This window comes from Sorex fumeus, unplaced genomic scaffold (assembly GCF_029834395.1).
Source record: "Sorex fumeus unplaced genomic scaffold, SorFum_2.1 ptg000122l, whole genome shotgun sequence".
In the NCBI taxonomy this organism is placed as follows: Eukaryota; Metazoa; Chordata; class Mammalia; order Eulipotyphla; family Soricidae; genus Sorex; species Sorex fumeus.
Window position 1 is genome coordinate 50,143,166 of NW_026606179.1, and position 23,220 is coordinate 50,166,385.

Sequence of the window (23,220 nt, forward strand, 5' to 3'; positions counted from 1 at the left end):
CCCCCCAAGCCCCTCCAGGAGTAATCCCTGAACACAGAGCCAGAAGTAAGCCCTGAGCGCCACCAGTTGTGGCCCAGAAACAAAAAGTGTGAGAAAGTGTGCCAGAAAGAGAGAGGGGTTGTGTACATGTGTGGTGTTTATTTACTAGATTTAATCAACAACACAACATGATTCCCAAGCACACAGCCAGGAGTACCTCTGGGCACTGCTATTATGATTCCTTTTCTGCATGTATGATTATCAGTACATTCTTATTTATATGATAACTTTTGTATACCTAGAACTACAATTTTTCGTAAATATTTCCATGCATTATAGTGTATGCCACAGTTTTTGTACAAAATTATATACACTTGATAGTACAGTGGTATAAAATTGTCACAGCTGTGTTTTTATAGGTTTATGAAACTAGATTATTCCAGACCGTTAAATATGGAGCCATTTACCTTGTGATTGAGCTAACCAAATCCTGTTTCTGCATTCATTAGGGTCCCTAGCTTCCCACTTGCCCTCCTTTGTTCACAAACGAATAGAGCCGCAGCTGCATCTCTTCACCAGAGAAAAGGATGCCTGTTAAATATAACCTGACCTGCTGCTGGGGTGAAAATTGACACTGCCACTCACAGGCTCTGCGTAGTAACCACTGATGCAGAATGTAGGGCAATTGTTAATTCAGCTCTAAACAAGGACTTTAGATGTGGCCTCAGCTGCCGCAGTTCCCCATGTAGGTAAAGAGCTTGCTTTCAAGTGGCGAGAAAGCTACACACAGGATTGGGGAGGCTACCTCGGATACTGCCGGGGAGGAGGAGCAGGGGTAAACATTGTCAGTACCAGGCCAACACCTTACCAGCTGACCTGGCCAATCCCTGGCACCACCACATAAGGTTCCCCACACCTCCAGGGGCCACTTATTTTGTGTGTTGTGTGTCTTAGTACTAGTATTTTGACAGCAGTGTTCAGGCCTTTCAGTTTGAAGTTCTTGTTTGGTGATGCAGAGGATCACTGGGGCCACAGCAGGTGTTGCTCAGGAGGTCATGGAGCACCAGGGATTAAACTCAAGGTGGTATTTTTTGGTGGCGGGGGGAGCGGAGCTCAACTGGCAATGTTCAGGGTTTACTTCTGGCTCAGCACTCAGAAATTACTCCTGGTGGTGCTCAGGGGGACATACAGGATCGGGTTGGCTGCGTGAAAGGCTAGCGCCCTACAGCTGTGCTCTTCCTCCAGCCCCCCAGACTCAAGGTCCTAGACCTGTGCTCCACCACTTTGAGCACATCCCATGGAGTTTTCCTTTCTCTTTTTTATTATTTTTTGTGGGGTTCAGGATAGAACCTAGGACCTCGCATATATAATAAGCTTGTGCTCTGCCGCTGAGCAACTTACCTGACCTCTGTATTCTTATACCTTGGTTTTTTTCGTTTTGGGGGGGTGCGATGTTCAGGCACCACTCCTGGCTCTGTGCCAGAATTTAGACTGGCGTCAGCCCTAGGCAAAGCAAGTGTCTTAATCCCTGTACTATTCCTCCCCCCCCCATAGTAATTTTTCTTGTTTCTTTGTGTGACTGGTATCAGGATAACTCTGGCCTTAGAATGAGTTTGGAAGTGTTCCCTCCTCTTTAGTCTTTTGGAAGAATGAAAATGGATGGTTTGGGTGGGGGGAGCAATGCTTACGGCTTATTCCTGGCTCTGAGCTCAGGGATCACTCCTGGCCAAGCTTGAGGAACCATATGCAGTGCCAGGGATCAAACCTGGGTTGGCTGCATGCATGACAAGTGCTCTATCCTCACTGTACTCTTTCTCTGATCCCAAAAGTATATGTTAATTCAACTTTAGATGTTTGGTCAATGTTTTTGTGATAGAAATGAACCAGGTATTTTGGGGACTGCCAGCAGTGTTTCGGTGAACTAGAAAATTTTCTTGAGTGTACCTTTTTCCCTAAGCACAATCTGAAATTACCACTGTTAGCCATCTTATGAAACTCCTGGTGTCTCTAGGCCCTCTTAGCTCTTTTTATGTGCTTGATTTTCTCGGAATCAAAATTATGTACCTTTCGTTGTGCTTTGGAGAATTGTGTAAATTGGGCATCCTTAAGAAGGGAAATTTTTGGTGTATTTTATTAGAGCATACTTGGAGGTGTTGGGTGGTACTTGGTGGGACCATGTGGTACCAAGGTATCATTTTTGGTGTATTTTATTAGAGCATACTTGGAGGTGTTGGGTGGTACTTGGTGGGACCATGTGGTACCAAGGTATCAAACCCAGGCTTCCTGTTTGCAAAGCATACTCTCAACCCATTGAGCTATCTCTGTCTCTGGTGCCAGAAGGGAGATTTTTGACTACATTTTCTGTCTTTAAAATATTACAAAGTATATGTAATATATATACCAAAAAGATATATATCTATAAAAACCACATATACTAAATAAATTACTTTATAGAGAGGGTCCAGGGCAATAGTGCAGCTGATAGATTGGTTCCCTTGTATGCAGTAGACCTAGGTTTGATTCCCAGCATCCCATAATGGTCCTGAGTGCAGAGCCAGGAGTAACCCATGAGCATTAAAAATGAAAAAGGAAACCCCTAAACAAAAAAAAAAGGAAAGAAAATAGGTAATTGCTTTAAAATTTAGCAAAAAAAAAAAAGCCTTTTTTGTTTGTAATTTTGGTTTTGGGTCATACCCAGCCATGCCCAGGAACTGCTCCTGGCTTTAGTTGGAGGTTACTCCCTGCAGTGAACAGGGGATCATGTGGTGTGAGGTATCAAACCTGGGCCTCCTGCATGCGAAGCATGTGTCAGCCCTTTAAGCTATTTATCTGACTTTGTTTTGTTTTCTGTTCTTTATCTGTTAGATATGAGGGTATTGAATATTATTCAAAGAGACTGCATGCAGATTCTTCTCCAGGCTACAATAAATACTCTTTAGAATCTATAGCTGTCACTGTCACTATCCTCCCGTTGTTCATCGATTTTCTCGAGCCGGCCCAGTAACATCTCCATTGGAGACTTTGTTGTTACTGTGTTTGGCATATCGAATACGTCATGGAGAGCTTGCAGGGCCCTGCGTGTGGGTGAGATACTCTCAGTAGCTTGCCGGGCTCTCCGAGAGGGGCGGAGGAATCGAACTCGGGCCGGCCATGTTGGCTGCGTGCAAGGCAAACGCCCTACCCGCTGTGCTATCGCTCCAGCCCAGAATCTATGGCTAAGTCCTTTTATTTTAAGTTGCATAGTGAAGACCAATAATTCTTTTCAGGCTAGAGGCATTGCTTTACCTACCCAACATACTATATTTTAGGCTTGAGCGGGCATCTTTATACACCACTGTCATGGCTCATGCAGAGTGACTTTTTTCATTTAAAAAAATTATAAAATTGTTAATGATAATTTTTTGCATTTAATATTCCAACACCACCATTGCACTTTCCCACCTCCGTTGTTTCCAATTTTCCCAACCATCACCAAAGCCTGCCCCAAAAGCAGGCCCTAAATGATTTATGTTACTTTTTTTAGGAATAATTCGCTGAAAATGATCAGAAAGGGTTTCCTTAGAAGAAAGTGAATGAACATTTTGTATTTCACCCTGGAGCCATTAAGCCCTTGTATAAAAGATTACAAACATGTTGTTACAGATTGAGCCTTATGTGTTAATATGTTCTTAATCGATTGGTTGCTTTGTACTTTACATCTTATCCAATGTGGTTTGCTACTCCTGATATATCAGTGTTGTAGAGTTTGAGATGTTGCGTGGCCACGAATGCAGCCAGCAGTCGAGGAATTTTAAAATTTTGAATGGGGTGATACAGCAGAGTTAATTTATTTTTTTAATGTAGGAATACTACTGTTTATTCAGCCATTGATTATGCTGATTGAATTGGACATGAGGGGAGTTAAATTTTTAACTGGATGGTGACTTTAGGTTCCGAAAGCATCTCTACGACTTGCTGATCTCTTTTGAGATTTATTTATGAGTCTCTGGATCATGGGCGGTAATGAGCTTATATGGCGCCAGAGGCAGTATGTGAGTGTGACTGAGAGGCTCCGGGAAGAGCAGGAAGCAGGCCATCCCCAACTCAGTGAGAACCTGGAGAGTTTGGTCACAAAACCTTTATACCTGAGTTTTTCAACAGATTCAGCCCTGGGTGTGGCTCCTCTCGGGCCTGTGGAGTCCAGCCGTGAGCATGGCGGCGAATGGAGGGTGGAGGTTTTCAGCTTCTGGAACTCTGGGCACCTGCCTACCTCCAGGGTGCCTGGTGCAGGTCCAGAAGCATCTGCCGTGACTTTTTTAAAGAACATATTGGTTTGTTTTTGTTTTCTTGGGGGTGGGGGGTACAGGGATGGTCACACCCAGCTATGCTCAGAGTTTACTCCTGACTGTTCTCAGGGATCTCACCTGGCATTGTTCAGGGGACTAAATGATTTGATACCCGGGTCAGCCGTTTGTACAGTCTTAACCGCTGCACTGTCTCTGTGGCCAAACATACTGTTTAATCCATTTTATAGTTTTAAATATTTTCATTTTTTGTTTGTTTTGGTTTTGGACCATACCCAGTCATGCTCAGGGTTGTTCTCCACACTCTCAGGGGACCATGCAGTGCCAGGAATACTACACAGACCATTGAGCTACCTCTCTGGCCCCTGCTGACTTTTTTTTTTTTTTTTTGCAGTGGGCGACTCTTGGTTGCACAGGAATATTGCAGAGCATCCTAGTTTATAACAAAAACATATGTACAACTAACAGGCTAGTTCTTTATATTTGTTTTGTTTTGTTTTGTTTTGTTTTCGGGCCCTCCCCAGCTGCACTCAGGGACTATTTCTGGTGTATTGCTCTGGGTTTGCTCCCAACCGTTCTCAGGAGACCAGTGGTGTCAGAGACTGAACTCTGCCCTGGCACTTGCGAAGCAACCACAGTAGCCTCACAGACCTAACTTTTATTTATAAAAGTTTTATTTATAAAAGTTCCTAACTTTTATTAAAGAAAGTGAAGCTTTCCGTCTTCTATTTTGTTCTGTTTCTTTTTTGTTGTTTTTTTGTTTTGGGTTTTGAGTCATACCTATTGGTACTCAGGGCTTACTCTTGGCTCTGTGCTGAGCAGTCGCTCCTGGCAGTGCTCAAGGGCCCATACGTGATGCTGGGGATCTGGGTGTGCAAGGCAAGCACCTTAACCCCTCTGTCTGTCTGGACACCAGCACCCTTTTAAAAATGTTTATTTCAGCTTGCTGAATTGATTGTATCTTGCTCATGGATGCAGTCTTTCTTTGGGAGGGAGGGAACACACTCCTCAATGACACCAAATTTGTCTGTGTTTATTTCTGGACTCCTACCTTAGTATTTTGATATCGTGGTCTGAAGTAGAGCCCAGGAGTTTATGTTTTTGTGTCCTGATAATTCCAGTGTAACCTTAGACATTTGAGAACTATTATAGACATTGTTAGATTAAAAACTAGTTTATTTAGTTGAAAGTCATCGTTAAATCTTTTTTAAAAGTACTGCCCTCTTAATTATTTAATTTTTTATTTGGTTATGGGCCGTACCAGTCAGTGCCCAGAGCTTACTGTACTGTTGCATTGGCCCCATACCCTTTCAATTTTTGAAAATAAGTCAACTCAACTATTTGGACTCTTAATATTTATATTATCTAAAAAAATCCTCCATTACCAAAAAAAGAGTTGGGCACTATGATGGATTAAGTTACCCTCTGGTTTGTTCCATTCAGTAGTGATATTGTCTTCTTTGACACAGACCAGTTTATCTCTGACTTGGAACACCAGCCATCAGGTTCAGCAGAGAAATGGCCTAACCACAGTGAGCTCTCATATCCAGCTCCTTTCTGGAGAATCTAGAGGGTGAGTGTTGATCAAAATGTTTTTGTTTTTGTGCTGAAATCTGGTATTTGCATGCAGTGGCTGGATTTGCATGTGCTCTTTAGGAGGGAATTAACCTGGGCACCTTCTTGGTAGGCCCACTCAGTATCGTTGGAGCTACACTTTAATGTAAGACTGCTTTTTATCTAACACCCAGTCTGTCACCTTTGCACTTGTAATTTTACTCTTGGTTTGAATTTATGAAACCAAGCACAGAAAGGCCCAGCTATATGTATTCTATAGCTTGGATGCTGAGTAAAGTGGGTATGATCAGACATATAAGCCAGCTCCTTTCTGGGCAAGGTTGTTTTTGGTTTGGGGGGTTTTAGGGGGTATTTTGTTTGTTTGTTTGCTTGCTTGCTTGTTTTTGCACTACCAGAGATCCAACCCAAGGCCTCACAAATACAAGGCACACATGTACTGCTGAGTCACATCCCTAACCCTCTGGTCAGTTTCTCTTCATGAGCCATTATGGAATGAAATAAGTTAGGAAGTTTTAAACATTTGGCAGAGGCGACCTTTGACCTTTCCTAAAGGCCCTGTTCACACTGCTCATAGTTCTTCTGGGACTTTATTTGGAAGGAATCTGCGGAGGTGGAGTGAGCGTTTCTGAAGGAGAGAGCTGGGCCTTCTACCTCTTTACCCCAACGCTGATTCACACCCCACCCTGTCACAGATCTTCTTTGGTTGTACCCTTAGACTCACATGAGAAAGTATCTGATAGAAATTAAAAACATACAAATTGTAATTCTCAGGACGTCATTTGAATTTCGTTTACATGAAGTTAGATTTGGAAGGAGACTTTAAAATCATGCCCACTCACTATCTAAGTCTTGTTTGTTTGTTTGGTTTGGGGCCACACCTGGTAGGACTGGTCTTACATACGCTTGACACTGAGATGCCTGGGAAATCCAATGTAGTGTTATAAGGCCCTGCACTCTCTCTCTGTCTCTCTGTCTCTCTCTGTCTGTCTGTCTCTGTCTCTGTCTCTGTCTCTCTCTCTCTCTCTCTCTCTCTCTCTGTCTCTCTCATCACTCCTGGGAAATCCATTGTAGTGTTACAAGGCCCTACACACACAAACACACACCCCCCCCAAACAGTCTACTCACAATAAACTTGGCATAATAGATCTCAAGCTTGTTATCTTAGTTCTTGTTAAAATAGTTAAATAATTTAAAAAAAAAATAGTTAAATATTTTTAATGTGCTACTTTTATGATGGTGAGGTTTGTTTTTATTTTAATGTTTCTATAGGGAGGTCCCAAGACAGAGTGGCTCAGCCACAAATTTCTCTCCTTAATTCCTGGAATTCAAAGCTCCAGGCTCCTTTCACTTTCTTGTTTTTATCTGTTCTTTCATCTCCTTAATAATGACAAATCCGTGTCATCTTAGCCAAAGCAAGTGTGAGGGAAGGGGTCATCCAGCAAGTAATGAGAGAGAAACAAACCTCTCTTTTGCTCACATTTTATTGGAGAAAAAAATTCTAGATAGCCATACATGGCTACCAGGGGAAAACTAGGAAATACGAAGTTTAGCTGAGGGGCCATGTGACTGGTTACCCAGGAAGAATAGTTACCCAGGAAGAATAACATTTACAAGCCTCAGATAGGCATTTATTTTTATCTTTTGGGGTGGCAAATTAAATTTTATTAATGAAAGTTAATTTTTGAGTTAATGCCTCAAACAGGGAAACTCACTTTCTTGTATTTAATTTTAGATGGCATAAATCTTAGCAAAATGCTGCAGAGTAATGAACATAAAGTAATATCTCTTTCAAAGTCATTTCTGCTCCTTAATTTACATATTTATTAGCACTGTAGCTCTGTCCTCCCGTTGTTCATCGATTTGCTTAAGCGGGCCCAGTAACATCTCCATTGTGAGACTTGTCGTTACTGTGTTTGGCACATCCAGTAAGTCTCGGGTAGTTTGCCAGGCTTTGCAGTGTAGGCGAGATACTCTCGGTAGCTTGCCGGGCTCTCTGAGAAGGGCCGAGGAATCGAACCCTGGTTTGCCCGGCCGGCTGTGTGGAAGGCAATTCCCCACATATTTATTATTCCTTCAAAATTTTCTTCATAAAACTGTTCACCGAGAAAATTAATTATATCTTTACTCTTTGGCTCTAGGGAAAGGAAAAGGTGAATTTGCCAAACATTGATAATTTGCCAAACATTGATGAATGTCCACTGCAGTTTCAAGATGAAATGGCATATTAAGTGAAATATCCTATACCCAAAAATCCTTTACAAAAAGGCTAAGATGTTAAGATGTTCCTTACACAGCCCTTTGGGCTCTTGCGTACCGGCAGTGTGTATCTGCCTACTCAAGAGGTGGTGCCCTGTCTTGCCATTTTCTCACCTCTTGGTGTAGAGTTCCATACAATATCATGCATGCGCATCCTCAGCCTGAACCCTTCAGGAAGCTGTAGTTGCTCTGGTAGCTCATTCTTGTGAATAGAATTAGTATTCCATTGGAATAACACAATAGTTCTTCGATAAACTTTTGGCAAATAATGCTATTGATTCTGCTTCTGTTGTGACTACACAGACAATCCAGGTGTTAGGATGGTAGGACTTGAGGAATGTGACTGCACAGTAGGCTACATACTGTGACCTACATGTATAAACATGGGGTGGGGGGTGAATCTTGTTCCAGGCTCGTATTCTGTTTTGAAATGGTTTTGTGCAACACCCAGTGGTGTTCAGGAATAACTCCTGGCTCTGTGCTCAGGAATCACTCCTGGTAGGGCTCGGGGGACCATATGGGGTGCGAGGGATTAAACCTGGGTCAGCCATGTGCAAGGCAAGCGCTTTACCCACTGTTTTATCACTCGACCCCATTGTTCTAGACATTTAGTTCCCTTTACTCTTTAAGGGAAGAGGCTGATTAAATTGAATAGCAAAAACAGCATGTACTCATGCCGAATTGATGGGGGAAGCACAAAACGTCACACTTTGTCAACTAGGGTTTAAATAAATCAATAAAGGGCTGGAGAGATACAAGGGGTACTGGATGTGACCCCAAAACAAGAGTGTGTCTAGTAAAACAGTTTGATAATGTAAGGTAAGTAAAGTAAGTAAAAGTAAAGGCCCTCCCGTTGATCTTCGATTTGCTCGAGCGGGCCCAGTAACATCTCCATTGGAGATTTTGTTGTTACTGTGTTTGGCATATCAAATACATCACGGGTGGCTTGCCAGGCTCTGCCGTGCGGGCGAGATACTCTCGGTAGCTTGCCAGGCTCTCCAAGAGGGGCGGAGGAATCGAACTCGGGTTGGCCATGTTGGCTGCGTGTAAGGCAAACGCCCTACCGCTGTGCTATCGCTCCAGCCCTTCAGTGGTAGAATGTAAGGTAAAGGTAAAATTATTAGCAGTCTTGATAAATCATACTTGGGTCTTTCTTAGAATATTAGGAATTTTGCATCCTTGTGCCCTAGCACTGAAGAGCCACCCAGTTGGCATAGGATGGTAATGCATGGTCCCCAGAACCCCCTAAGCACCACTTGGGAAGGCCCTCCCTTTTTTGTTTTGTTTTGGGGCCACACCTGGTGGTGCTCAAGGGTAATTCCTGAGGAATTATTCTTGAAGGTGTTCAGGGGACCATATAGGGTGCCAGGGATCGAACCCTGGTCAGCTGTATGCAACACATACCGGTACTGTACTATGGTTCCTGCCCAAAGGTCCTCCCTTTAAAAAGCAAACCATAAAAAAGCCCAACTAATGCTTGCAATTTCATTTTCACTTTTTTGGGTAACCTGACAGTGCTTAGGAATTTTACTCTGCACTCAGGATCACTCCTGGTGGTGCTCAGAGATACCAGAGATTGAACCCAGGGCAACCACGTGCAAAGCAAACACCCTACATCCTGTACTATTGCTCCAGTACTTCAGAAGATAACCTTGATCATCAAATGCACTTGGCTGGGAGATGGCTCAAAGGACTGGAACACATGCTTTGCATGCAGCAAACCTGGGTTTAATTCCTGTCACCACATGGTGTCCCCCCAACAGTACTGGGAGCAACCCTGAACACAGAGTATGGAGTAACTCCTGTGTGCTTCGGAAGGGTTTAGCAAAAAAAAAAAAAGATAAACAAAAACAGAATGTACTTACACATGGTAGACAGCATTGGATATAAATCCTCATCTTCATTGTTTTCCTCAAAAAGACAAGAAAACTGTATACCAATGTGGTTTTTTATGATAATTAAAACACTGGGGGGGGTTGTTTTGGGGCCACACCCAGCAGTGCTCAGAGCTTATTACTGACTCTCCATTCAGGGATCACTCCTCGTTATCCATATGGGGTGCTGCGGATCATATGCGGTGCTGGGAATCAAACCTAGGTTGGCCATGTGCAAGGCAAGTGCCCTACCTGCTGTACTATCTCTCTGACATCCCCCCCCGTTTTTTTCTTTGTTTTGGAGGCCACGACCAGCAGTGCTTGGGCATTACTCCGGGCTCTACAATCAGGAATTACTTCTGACAGTGCTTGGGGGATCATATAGGATACTAGGGTTGAACCCAAGTCATCCATTTGCAAGGCAAATGCCTACTCAACGTATTATCTTTCCAGCTCTTTCTGGCTCTTTAAAGCTTCACTTTTAATGACTATGATGTTTTAAAATGTGACTTACGAGCTAATTCAGAGAGACTCTTAAAGTGCCTAATACATCATAGAAACTAATAGCAAAGCTAGACCCCAGGGGCTAGAGAGACAGTACAGTAGGTAGGGTGTTTGCCTTGCTGACAGCCAACCTGAGTTTAATCCCCAGCATCCCAAATGGCCCCCCTAGCACTGCCAGGAATAATTCCTGAGCACAGGGACAGGAATAACTGAGTGTCGCTGAGTGTGTTCCCTACCCCACCCCACCTCCCACCCGAAAATAAGAAAAAATGCTAGAAAGAACCAGAAATAATACAAGTACTGAGCACATAATAAAGGATTCTTGTTGGTATAGGGCACAAGTTAACCCCCAGTCTCAATGTTTATCTCATCCGAACTTTTTGTTGTCATTTATCTTATTTATTTATGAGGTGCCCTGCAGGAATTAAGAATGGAAAAGTCTCCTTAAGGAACTCTTTCCTATCCTCTGCTCTAGAGTACAAATTGTGTGAGGGTAAGTATGAGCAGAAAGGAAGGCAAAAAGGGGTCTGTAACACCATGTAAAATAATTCTATTCACCTCGGGAACACTGGCTTTGTTTTCATAGCTAACCGTGGAAAGGGACAACGTCTTTGAAGTTGAGCTTCATCTGACAGTCACTGACGCACATAGTCACTAACCCCACTCCCTTTTCTTGTTTTTCAGTGAACGAGATCATTGGGAGAGACATGTCCCAGATTTCTGTTTCCCGAGGAAGAGGGGTGAGCAGGCAGCCTCCCCTCCCTGGTCCCGAGTCCCTGGATTTAGGAAGATCCGATGGGCTCTGACAGCCTTGGTCCACCACCATGTACTTCTCAGCATGTTTCTCTCCTTGGACCTTGGGTTTCTAACTCGGCAGCCTTCAGGACTCATGCCAGAAGTTGGGATCATTGTGTGGGGAATGCAACGTTTCTCCACCTCAGGCCTTGGGTAGATTTTATAGAACAGGAGCAGCTGAGGCTGTTTGAGCTTTGCTTTTTATATTTAAATAGATCCTTTTATATGATGGGTGCTTCGAGTGTAAATGCAGCAGACTCCATTTCAGAGGTGCTGCTTTATGCAGGTAACCTGGTTGCTTAGGTAGGATTGGTGATTTGTACTGCTTTATGGTCATTTAAAGGGCCCTTTAGCTTTGATATTTTTAAAATAAGAATTTTTGATAAAATCTTCCAGAGGCAAACATCAACAAAAAACCCTCAGCCCATTCTATGCCTCAGAAACTCAGCATGTGTCCTGAAGCCTTTCATAGACTCATAGGAAATAAAGCCAAATGTAGCTCATACTTTATAAAAGTAAATTGGTAGGTAAAATGAAAAGAGACCATTCCAATCATTGAAATGTTGGAATAGAAAATGACATTCCAGAGCATAGCCTTTCTGCCACTTTCTAGGTACAGTTTTCCCACAGTCTCTCCATGACCAACACCACGTGGAAGTAGCTTTTCCCCCTCAGGGCCTTGGGTCAGGTGACTTTTCCGGGTCAGGCTGTGAGCACGGGAGTTTCTATTTCCTGCCATCCTGCAAACAAGTAGGCTACTGAGTGCTCTTCCTCTTTGTATCCTGTGGATTCCGATCTTTTCCAAGTGGGAGCAGCTACAGTTTGCTGCCCTTTAACCTTAGAAGCCACAGTCTCATCCGGGTCCTCTGCCTTGTTGGTTCTGTCTTGTCTCCAGAAGCCAGACTGTCAGGAACTAAGCACAAATGAGAATTGCTGCAGCTCAGTAGCAGAGAAAATGAAGGACTTCAGATGGGACATGTTTAAGACCCACGCCGGCCTGGAAGGGCAACCCCTCATTCTGTTTACAGCCTAAAATTATCCTGGCTTTCCCTGTCCCGTCTGTGTGGCCTAAAAATTGGACTTTTCCCTAAAAGGGTTTTAGGCTATTTAAACAAAGAAAAGAAAAATCAGCGGGTAGGGCATTTGCCTTGCACGCAACTGACCCGGGTTCAATCCCCGGCATCCCATATGGCCCCCTGAGCACCCCCAGGAGTGATTCCTGAGTACAGAGCCAGGAGGAACCCCTGAACATCGCCGGGCGTGACCCAGAATCATTGACCTGACCCTCTACACCAAAGATGCCCTGGTGCTGCTGCTGGTGGAGCTGGCGCCCAAGGCAGGGCCAGCAACGAGCTCCAGCCTGCCTTCTAACCAAAGGAGAGCCCCAATTGGGTGCTATTTTCAAACCCTGCCCAAACCCCTCATCTTAATGGGACCCCAGTTCAAAAACCCTCAGGGCTATGTTTTCCTTTTGAAACGTTGCTTTCCTTTTTTCAGGATGTAAATTTTTGAGTACCTGCATGTGAGAGAAGTTGCTGGGCTGATCAAAGGTTTAATGTAATTTCAGGTCATTTCATTATGGGCCAGGACTCTCCACTGAAGCCGAGTGAGGTGTGGGGGGTGTTAGCCCTGCTCAACACCCTTCTTATCTAGTTGGGTAGACGCTATTGACCCAGGATGAGGCACTGTGGGTGGGTCTTTTTTCTTCCTTTTTTTCTTTAAAAAAAACCAATGATGTTTTAGATTTCTTCCCCCTCAAACTAGAGAAAAATATTCTGCAAATTACTCTGGTCTCACTTTGGAGCTGGGTGAGTCATTAGATTTATTTTGAAAATGAGCTTTGTGTCAAGTGTGAACAGTGAGACTTGCTTCAGGGCCTATCGTCGGAAGCCCACAGCTTCCTTTGGGTGGGCAGGTGGGTGGGGGGACGTGTGTCAGGGGACAGGCTGGCCTGAGCTCCAGAGACCTGGCCAGATTTCCTTCTCCCCAACTCTCTTGCCCCTGGCGTAGCCGCCTCACATAGGGTTCTTGCAAGTTTCTTTTGCAAGACTTTGGGGGTTGCTCTACTGCCCTCCAGAATAAAAACCTCTATGGTTCAGAGTTGCTATGCACCAAGTTTTGATGCCTTTTAAATACCTTGATGCCTGTAGCACTAGAAATGCTTTCCTATTTAAAATAAAAAGTTAAATTTTAAAAGAGCTTTGTATACTATATAAGCAGTTTTATAAGAGCTTTGGTGTAAGAGTCTATTTTTTTGGCTTTGTAGATAAAAACTTAAATTTTTGTGCAACCTAGTGTCATTTAAGCACACATCCAATGGACTATGCAAATTTCTAATAGCAGCACCAACCAGCCAGGCCTGTGTGTGCACCCTCACCCTGCACTCCAGCCCCTTGGAAGAATGGGGTAATCAGCCTTCTGCTTATTGGAGGCGCAGAGAAACATAGCTGAAGAAAGTTGGAAAAAAGGAACTGGATGATTGAAGGTTCACATGTGGTGCTGCCACCCCGGGCTGCACCCAGTCTGCTGGGTCTGGCAGTAAAACCCCATTTGGGATATTCGGAACAGAGGGTCTTTCAGACTCAGATGATTGCAACCATGTATTTCAGAAAATGGATGATGTTCAGTTGAGGAACTGGTTCTCAGGTATGTTTACAGCACTTGGGATTGTGTTTTCTTGTACATTTTGTATTTTAAAACCTTTCATAGGAGTACAGTGCTCCTTACACAAACACAAAGGGAAGAGCCAGCAGTTCAAGCTCCTCGGTTAACAGTGCTGAAATAATAAACGGTTAACAGGTGAACAGTATTGTTGAAATCTGCCTGAACTTTCGTCCGCCTGGGATTGGTGTGGAACCCCTTGCCCTGGGGACCAAAGCGAAGACCACTTCAGCTTTTAAAATACTCACTGGAGGGGCTGAAATGATAGCACAGTGGTAGGACATTTGCTTTGCATGTGGCCAACCCAAGTTTGATCCCTGGCACCCCATATCATCCCCCCTCCCCCCGAGCACCACAGGGTGTTGCCAAAAAATGTTTGTGTTCATGTATTATATTCATACACACACAGTAGCACTGTAGCACTATCCTCCCATTGTTCATCGATTTGCTCAAGTGGGCACCAGTAACATCTCTATTGTGAGACTTCTTGTTACTGTGTTTGGCATATAGAATATATCACGGGTAGCTTGCCAGGCTCTCCGAGAGGGGTGGAGGAATCGAACCGGGGTCAGCCTCGTGCAAGGCAAACGCCCTACCCGCTGTGCTATCGCTCCAGCCCACATACACAGTATACACACATAGATAGATATATATATATATATATGTATGTATCCACTTGGTTAGAAACCTTTATTTTACAGGAAAGTTCCAAAATATTTCCAAAGCTTTAGTTTTACACCTCTAACAGGTGCAAAGGATATTCCACAATGTCTGCTGAGTTTAGGACAATTGGCCTGTCCAAGGTGTATATGAAAATTAGGCAGAAGGTCCCCTTTAAAATTCAAGCCTGAGTTTTTGTGTGGGGGCCTCCTGCCCCCTAGTGTCCCTTGGAGATACTGCAGCCCAGTTCATCAAATACTGGTTTTTTGCCCTCTGATAGTCCTTGTGAGAAGCTGGAGGGAGTTTGATAGAACCAGCCTTGGCACAACATGTCTCCTGAGGTCTGAGTATCCCGGAAGCTGAAGCCAGTGCTCTGCCTCCTTCCCCTTGCCAGAAGGGACAGGGAAAAGCAGATCAGGATCTTTACTCAGAAGCCCCCAGGAATCATACATTGAGGGTACCAGGGCTTACATTTTTCAAAAGAAAAGAAGTGCTGTGGACCTGCTATCCTCACTGAATCCATGGGCATGGCAATCGCCAGAACAGACCAAAGTTTCTCTGGTGCCATTCAGGAGGCCCAGATCAAGCCATTGGGAGTAGAATCACACCATTCCACCCCAACCCTGCATTCCTGCAGGGTCAGCCATCATGTTTAGGTGAACAGGCAGAATAGTAGATGGGGGCTGGAGCTGAGACTCCTCGGTGCCTTCTGAGAGCTTCGACAAGCCAGATAAAAGCCACTGGGTCACTGGTCCTCGATGCAGGAGAGAAGTTAGCTGAGGACATCAGCCAATTCTTACCTCCTAGCTATCTCACCTACAAACACACCCATTCTTTGGGGGCTTGTAGCACAGTGCGAGATGGGTCACCAACAGGCATCAGACTGGTGTAATCATCGGGGGCTAGCTGCAGAAAGGACAGAGGGTCAGGTCAGGGAGCACCAGGGAAGCCACGGCCCCAGGCTCTGCAGCCGCGCCTCACCTGGTAAGCCTGGAAGACGCTGAGCAGATCTTTCATACCGGCCGTGTATGGGACTCCCTGCATCCGGACCAGGGCTCCCGGCTGGGACAGCACTGAGGCAGGAGCAGAGGCCAGGGCGGCAGAGGGCGTAGTGAGGTAGCCCACAGTGGTGGGGGAAACAGGGGGGCTAGGGGCAGAGAGGCAATGGTTTAGTAGTGCAGTCCCACCTAGGGCCTCGACCAAACCCTGCTTCCTGCTTCCCTCTGCCCCGTGTTTAGTTTCTTCTCTTCATATCCCCTTGCTTTTATAGCTGTTTTTTGTCTTCACTCCGACTTTTAGATGGCATTAGCCAGTCCACATCTGTCATTCCCTTGTCACAGCAAAATCGTACAGTGACTGGGGCGTTTGCCTTTCATGCAGCCAACCTGGGTTCTATCCCTGGCATCCCCTATGGTCCTCCAAACCCTGCCAGGAATGATCCCTGAGTGCAGAGCCAGGAGTAAGTCCTAAGCGTGTGTGGAAAAAAAAAAAATAAGAGTCCATGGAGCTGGGGTGATAGCACAGCAGGTAGGGCGTTTGCCTTGCACGCGGCCAACCCAGGTTCAATTTCCAGCATCCCTTCTGGTCCCCTGAGCAACGCCAGGAGTGATTCCTGAGTGCAGAGCCAGGAGTAACCCCTGTGCATCACTGGGTGTGACCCAAAAAAAGCAAAAAAAAAAAAAAGTCCAAGGGCCAGCTATTTTGCACATTGGAGGTACAGGCTCACTCCCCAACACTGCGTGGTCCCCTCAGCACTTAACAGGTATGACCCAAGAACAGACAGGAACAGACATTCAAGCTCTAATAGACACTAACTGTTCTGGCCCAGAAAGGAGGTTTCAACCCTGCTCCAAACCGGGACGGGACAGGACTGTGGCGCCCGGCAGCGGGTACCTGGGATAGTACGCAGTGTAGTTCATGTAGAGCTGAGTGGCTGCTCCCGGGTAGTAGGCAACAGGGGTGGGGGCAGCAGGCACCCTGGTAGCCGGGAGCAGTGCCGGAGAGGGGTACAGAGCTGCTGTGTCCGTAGAAATGAGCGTTGGGGTGGCCTGGAAGGTGGCATAGGTGGGCGGAGAGAGGCCTAGAGACAGAAGGAAAAGCTTATCTGTAGGAAACCCCTTACCCCGTGGGGGCAGCCAGAAAGGAGTCCCCAGAGTGCGAAGTGTCGAGGCCGGCAGCCTGATCCCTCCATGCCTCCTTCCCGGTCCCTAGGACACTTACAGGGCAACTTGCAGGGTGGGGGGGACATGCCACTGCGGCCCAAGGCGCCCCCCATCAGCACGCGGCTCATCTCCTCTGTGGAGCAGGGGACCACCTCCACGTAGCGCTCCTTCATCACTTTCTTATGGCAGCGCTGAGTGGCGGCTAGGGCCCGCTCTGCTGACGTCATTTGAATAAAGGCATCTCCCGAGGGCCGGCCCTGCACACAGTCCAGTCAGCAGTCTGTCGCGTGCGCCACGCGCCCCAGCCTGTCTGTCCCCACCGAAGGGGGCAGCCTCACCTGCTGGTTGAGCACCATGTGCACCCCATGGGGCCGGATGTCGGCCGCAGCCTCGCCCATGAAGCTCAGGATGTCCTCGATGGTGGCTGTGTAGGGCAGGCCTCGGAGGCGGACACAGTCCCTCCCGGTTCCGGCTGGCAGCGGGAAGGGGATGGGGAGCAGCGGCGGCGTCAGGGTGGGAAGGAGTGGGCTGGAGGCGTAGCGGTTCAGGACCTAGTAAGGAAGGCAGTGACACCAGTCAAGACTCACGGGGCAGGAGCGCAGGGAACGGTGTCGGCACCTGAAGGAGCCCACGGTCGGTGGCAGCCCTGGGAGCTCACCTGTTGCACCTCGGCAGCCGTGCTCCGGAAGAGTTCGATGTACCGCTTACCCAGCATGCCCTTGTGCCTGCCCAGGGCGGCCTGTGCTAGCTCCTCACAGGCAAACAGGGCAAAGGCGTCGCCAGTGGGTCGGCCATCGGGGTGGCGTACAAAGAGCAGCCCGTCGGCACCCCCAGTCACAGGGCACTCTGGCCCCAGGAAGCTAAGCACGTCTGCTGGCCCTGCAGAGAAGGGGAGTCCTCGCAGTCGGAGGATCACCTGGTCTTCCCGTGACAGGAAACGAGCCACTTCTAGCGATGTACCTTTGAGAGAAAAGGCAGTTGGCCTGGCCGTCACCGACTGACGTCACTGTTCCCTTCCAAAGATATCTCCCTCAACGCTGACACAAAAACAGAAAGACCTGGGGTGTTGGGGGCGGGGGTGTGCCCAGAACCGGGGGAACCAGGTGTTGCCGGGGACACTCACCCCCCGCAATCTTGACAAACTCCTCTCCCGTCGCTTTATATACCTACGGGGACAGTGGGAAAGCGCGTGGGTCTCGGGCCTGGCTCGGCTCTGCCCTGCTCCTCTCCGTGCCCAGAGCCCCACCTCGATGTAGCGGACACCCATGTGGTGCTTGTGCCTCTGCAGTGCTAGGTCCCGCTGCTCGCTGTCCACAAAGCGGATGAGGGCCTCGCCGTTCCTGCGGCCCTGGGCATTGAGGCACAGTGCTACCCCACCCCTGTGGAGCCAGTACCATGTTAGCGCCTCGGGTCGGCTTGCCCTCCTGAACCCACCCCGCCGGCCACACCAACCTGGCAATGTTGAGTCCTTTGAAGAACCGGGCCACGTCCTGATCTGATGACTGCCAGGGCAACCCGCGGGCCCGGACCACCGTCTCGCTGTCCACCACGTCGGACTTGCTGCTGTGGGGACCGGACAGAGGGTCAGAGCTGTCCAGCTCTTACCACCCCACCCCTGCGCGCACACTCACCAAGGGCCTGTCTCATACTTCTGCTTGATCACTTCAGGCGTCGAGAACAGTTGACCTGAGAGGACACGGCAGGGGGGTCAGCAGTGTCGGGTGGAGGGAGTCTCCCCACCAAACTGCAAAAAGAGGAAGCTGAGGGGCTGGAGAGATAGCACAGAGGGTAGAGCGTTTGCCTTGCACGTGGCCGACCCAGGTTCGATTCCCAGCATCCCATATGGTCCCCTGAGCACCGCCAAGAGTGCAGAGCCAGGAGTAAACCCTGTGCATCGCTGGGTGTGACCCCAAAAAAGAAAAAAAAAAAGGAAGCTGGGAGGCTGGGCTGAGGGCCTTATGGTCTCGTAAGAACCGTTGAGGAAAGAACAGGCAGGTGTGGACCCCACCCTGAGCAGTGAGGGCTGGACCTTACCACTGGGGGCTTCAAGTAGGTGGAGAATGACAGCTACCATTGTCTTCACTTCCCAGACCCCAAAGTCATCCTCAGTGGCATCTGTCTCTAGCCCCAAGTCTGCAGGCAGAGAGGCAAGGACGGTAAGGAGACCCCGACACTAGACTCCCACAAGAGCCCTGATCCCAGTCACGTGGAGGCAGATGTCCCCCACAAGATGCTGCAAATTCCCAGCAAGCACCTGTCTGGGGCCAGTTCTATACACCTGATAGGTCTCCAGCCCTGAAACAGGCACGTGCCCACAGCACCCCAGCACAGACATGTCGCCCAGGGACTGGGCAAATAAGGGACACTTGTCTGTGTTCCTGCCCCGCCAGCACGCCCCTACTCACGCAGCCTCCCGCCACCCCTCCACCCAGCCCCACAGGACCACAGGTACCCTGTGCCATGGCGCCCACGGTGAGGTCCCTAGCAGGGCAGGTGCCTGGGTGCTGGGCATGAAACTCTCTGCGGAGGTCGTAGAAGGAGAAGAAGGTGTCGGGGAGCACCAAGTTCTGGGGGCACAGAGGAGCAGGGGTTAAGAGGGAGGAACAGAACTGCCCTTCCTACCCTCCAGCAGGATGGGGCCTCGCCCTTTGAGGCACCTTCAGTCAGTGACGTACCTTCCTGGAAGCCTCGGGGTGCAGGACCTGTCGCAGCAGCTGCTGCCCGTCCGTGCAGAGCGTGTAGGAGCCCCCGCCCAGCAGAGCCACATCCCTGCTCACCAGCTGTGAGAACTGCGGACAGAGAAAGGGGAGAGAAACAGAGAAACTCACAGCTGCGGGGGCAGGCGGGAGGGCTGGCAGGCTGCAAAGCTGGTTCAGCCAGATGTTCAGCTCTCCCCGGCTGTAGCCACGCCCGTTCCGGCCCGGCTGGGTCCCCCATTCTCCCCCCACCCCCACCGGGCGCGCTGTCACCTTTCCCAGGCAAAGGGGTGCAATCATAGATCATCACCCAAGCCCCCATCACAGCCATTCCAGACTCCTGGAGAGGAGCCAGAGCAAACACCTGGTGGAGTGGGACAAGCAGGTGGGAAGGGGCGGGGCAAAGCAGGTAAAACCTGTCCCTGACCAGGAGGCGGAGGCGTCAGACAGGTGGGGGAGGCCCAGTCCTGCCTGAGGCCCGACTGCTCACGGTCAATGGCAGCCCCGCCTCTAGGTTTGACCAACCAAGGCGCAGAGAAACCCAAGGACAGAACTCCACACCTGGACGCCAGGGGCAGTATGAGCTTTGACCCACACCCTATCGACCAGCTGGCACTGAGCTGTTTGCTCATAGAGGGGTGGCACTCCTGAAGCTGCCCGGCCCCTCCCCCGGCCTCTAGCCCAGCTCGAGGAGGACAGAGAGAAGCTCTAAGCCCAGGCCCACGAACCCCAGTCCGCCACTTAGCAAGCTGAGCCTGGCCACCCTGCTCTCCTTGGGATACCTCCGTGTGGGGGCTAGCCCCGGAGCCCTGGTGGAACACTCAGATTCACGCTTTGTGCCTCCATGTCCTCATCAGAAACCTCCAAAGTTCCAGATGGAACTGGAAGATGAAAGAATTTGTGCGGGTAAAGCACTTGAGATTCATTACACTCGAGAGTCCAGCGCCGGGTGAGCTCAGTGGGCGAAGATAAGAACAAGAAAACAGCCGGGGGACCCGCCCCCCACTTCAGTCGGGGCCAGGAGGCTCCCCGGGCTTCGGTTCTGCGAGGCAGCTAGCCCTTCAGGCGGGGTCCGGACAGCGCCCACGCCTGGCCAGCCTGGCCGGGGCAGGCCTAGACGAGCAGTTTACACCTGGCGGCGTCTGCCCCGGGGGTAGACACCGCCCTCCGCCCCCGCTCCAGCGTCTCCCCGGCGGGTGGGTGGGCCGAGGACGCGGGCCGCACGCACCGTGACCTATGGCCAAGTGCGGGGCCCGGGGCCCTGGCCCTTTGGGCTTCCGGCAGCTGGCCTGGGCAGGTTCCCGGCGGCGTCCCAACCCCACTCCCGCGTCGGCCGGGGGTTTGGGAGGGGTCTCGAAGCCTGGATCCCCACCCCCTCAGTAGGAGTGGAGCCCTGGAAGGGCCGAGCAGACGCCCTGGGAACGGCCGGCACACACGCACACGCACACGCGGGAGTCGCCGAAAGTTTCAAACAACAGAAACCCGTCCTACCGCCCGGGCCAGTTGGCTGCGGCGCGCCAGGCCTCGCCTCCTGCCGCCGCTCCCGCCGAGGAATGCCCGCAGCCCCCGCCGCCGCGGCCCTACCTGCACCCACCGCGGCGCTCACCTGCTGCAGCACCTTGTCCAGCGGCTCGGCCTGCGCCAGGCTGTCGGCGCTCAGGCCGCTCGCCTCCCGGCACTGCGGGCTCAGGGCGGCCGCCTCGGCGCGAACCAGCGACTTGTGCAGCGTCCCCACCTGCGAGCGGCCGGGGCAAACCGGTCAGCCCCGGCGGCCCCCGCCTCTCGCCGCTCCCCGGGGTGGGAATCCGGGCGTCCCTCTGCCGCCCTACCTGGCGGCTCCGCGGCTCCACCACTTGCCAGACCAGAAGGATCAGGTCGGTCTCATCGGAGCCGAGGTCCGACCCCAGCGCACCGGCCGTGGCCCCGAACAGGACGACCAGGGCGCCGGGACTGGGGCCCGGGTCGGTGGCCGAGTCGGCGGCGGGATTCGGGCCCGGCGACGGGGGCTGGGGTGGCGGCGCAGTCATGGCCGCAGAGGAAAGGGGGCGCCGGGCCAGGCACACGCGGACCGACGAGGCGCACGCACGCACCGACCGACGGGACGCGGAGCAGCCTGGGCGGGACACCGTGTGTCGGGGGCGGCACCTGCGGCCCGGCAGGCGCAGTGAGAGCTGCAGAGACCCGCCCGCGGCGGCCGGCGGGGCGGGGCGGGGACCGGCCCCCGCCTCCTCTGCGAGTTACCTGCCGGGCCCGCCGACCACGTGACCGAGGGCAGCCCGGGGAACCGTGGGGGAGGGCCGCCAGGACCCAGCCCCGGACGCGCGCGCCACCCCTACCCCCAACACCACCACCAGACCAGCACCCGGGTCCTGGCGCGCGCTCAGGACCTGGACTGCCCTTCCTTGCTCCGCGAGTCCTGCCCGATTCCTGGGAGACCCCGTCCACCCCCTACCCCCTCTAAGGTCTTGAGGCCGCCCGGGAACCCACAAAGACCGCGGGCCTTGTGCAGTCCCTGACTGAGGTCACCTAGGGCTTTTGAAAATCACCGAGAGACAATCGAGGGGCCTGTGGAGATCCCGGTAGGGAGTCTGGAGTGATACAAGCCACCAAAGGGTCAAGCGGGTCGGCGAAGTGCTAGCAGGTACCACGCAGAAGCCCGTGGGGGATCACCAGAATTCCTCTGGGGGAGAAGGCGGCGGGAACCAGCAGAGGTCATTAGAGCCAAGAGTGTGGGTATACGCGCGGGCGCGCGGCGAGGGATCGGTCATCGGAGGTCACAGGGCAGGACCCGGCCACACGGGTGCGAAGGCCGGGCTTTGCTCAGCTCAGGAATTGCACCCGGTGCCAAAGCGCGCTGGTTGCGCGCCAGAGTTGCGCAGACTTCGGAGCTGCGGCAGGGGCTGGAGAAGATGCGCCCCGCTGCACTCCCCCCAATTCTCGAGAGCTGCACTCTCGACCCGGCCTAGATGGTCACCCCTACCCGGCCTGGGGACTCCTGCTTCTGGTCGCCCTCCCCGCTGGACGCGAGCTCTGTTATCTGGAGGTGCGAGCGCGCCGCGGGAAGGAGTGGCGCGCACGCGGGCTGGAACCCTCCTTCCCGTCTCCGTCCCGCACCGACAGCGCGGGAGCCCCTTTCTCCCTGCCGAGCGCGGAGAGCGTCCTTCACTCCCGGACCGCGTTTCCGGGCCGCCGGGGCATCTCTGAATGTCCCCATTTGGGGGATTGAGACACTGAAGAATCCCGAGGGAAGAGCGTAGAGGAAGGCGCCTGAACCGGAGCCGCACCGACTTTGGAAAAGCTGGGCGCTGAGTCCCGACCTTCGAACAATGGGAAGAGCGAGGAAGGCGGGTGTGGAAGGGGTGCCTCCGAGTGCCCACGGAACCCCCAGCCCAGCGTGTCCCCATTTGCAGGGAAAGAAACTGAGGCGCCTGGGACGAAAGTGGTTGCACCGGAACCCGAGTTCGAGGAGTGGGAAGCAGACCCGTCTGGCAGCGGCTCGGGACAATCAGCGGCTCCCTTTGGGGAGCAGACGGGTATTTCCCCGCGAGGCTCCTCTCCGGGCCGCCCACCCCGGCGCTTCTTCTGTCCCCACCCCCGGAACCTCTAAGCCAATCAAGCCCGGCGGGAGGCGGGAAGACGCGCATCTCGGGCCCCGCCCCCAGATAAGGCTGGAATGTCAAATATTTGTTCGCGGGGCGGGGCGCGACAGCGAGGTGAGGTGAGGCCCCGCCCCTGGCCTCGGGCGCGTGCGCAGAGCGGCGGCGGCGCCTCCTCC

At 50.9% G+C, this 23,220-nt stretch overlaps 2 protein-coding genes across 4 annotated transcripts in view; one reads left to right on the forward strand and one right to left on the reverse strand.

Moving 5' to 3' along the window:
- NFATC3 (nuclear factor of activated T cells 3) overlaps window positions 1-14,070 on the forward strand; it is a 91,640-nt gene extending 77,570 nt beyond the window's left edge. The window contains exons 10-11 of one of the 2 annotated variants that reach the window (XM_056136286.1): window positions 5,732-5,835; window positions 11,156-11,294. In XM_056136286.1, coding sequence (XP_055992261.1) covers window positions 5,732-5,832 — 101 coding nt within the window. In that variant the 3' untranslated portion in view covers window positions 5,833-5,835; window positions 11,156-11,294. Of the gene's footprint in view, window positions 1-5,731; window positions 5,836-11,155 lie in introns of both variants that reach the window. The other variant, XM_056136285.1, reaches the window with a different exon arrangement.
- ESRP2 (epithelial splicing regulatory protein 2) lies at window positions 14,058-21,526 on the reverse strand. 2 transcript variants are annotated; one of them, XM_056136288.1, is made up of 15 exons: window positions 21,275-21,526; window positions 21,052-21,180; window positions 19,425-19,538; window positions 19,202-19,316; window positions 18,784-18,882; window positions 18,381-18,435; window positions 18,202-18,309; window positions 17,996-18,128; window positions 17,873-17,915; window positions 17,408-17,709; window positions 17,088-17,300; window positions 16,808-17,006; window positions 16,481-16,667; window positions 15,569-15,734; window positions 14,058-15,493 (listed from the first exon to the last, which is right to left on the reverse strand). In XM_056136288.1, exons 1-15 carry the CDS (start codon window positions 21,470-21,472, stop codon window positions 15,404-15,406), a joined length of 2,151 nt encoding a protein of 716 aa, XP_055992263.1. In that variant the 5' UTR covers window positions 21,473-21,526; the 3' UTR covers window positions 14,058-15,403. The 2 variants fall into 2 exon arrangements, with proteins under 2 accessions (XP_055992263.1, XP_055992262.1); XM_056136287.1 differs by having other exon boundaries at window positions 18,202-18,312; window positions 21,275-21,524.
- Window positions 21,527-23,220: the final 1,694 nt, after the last annotated feature.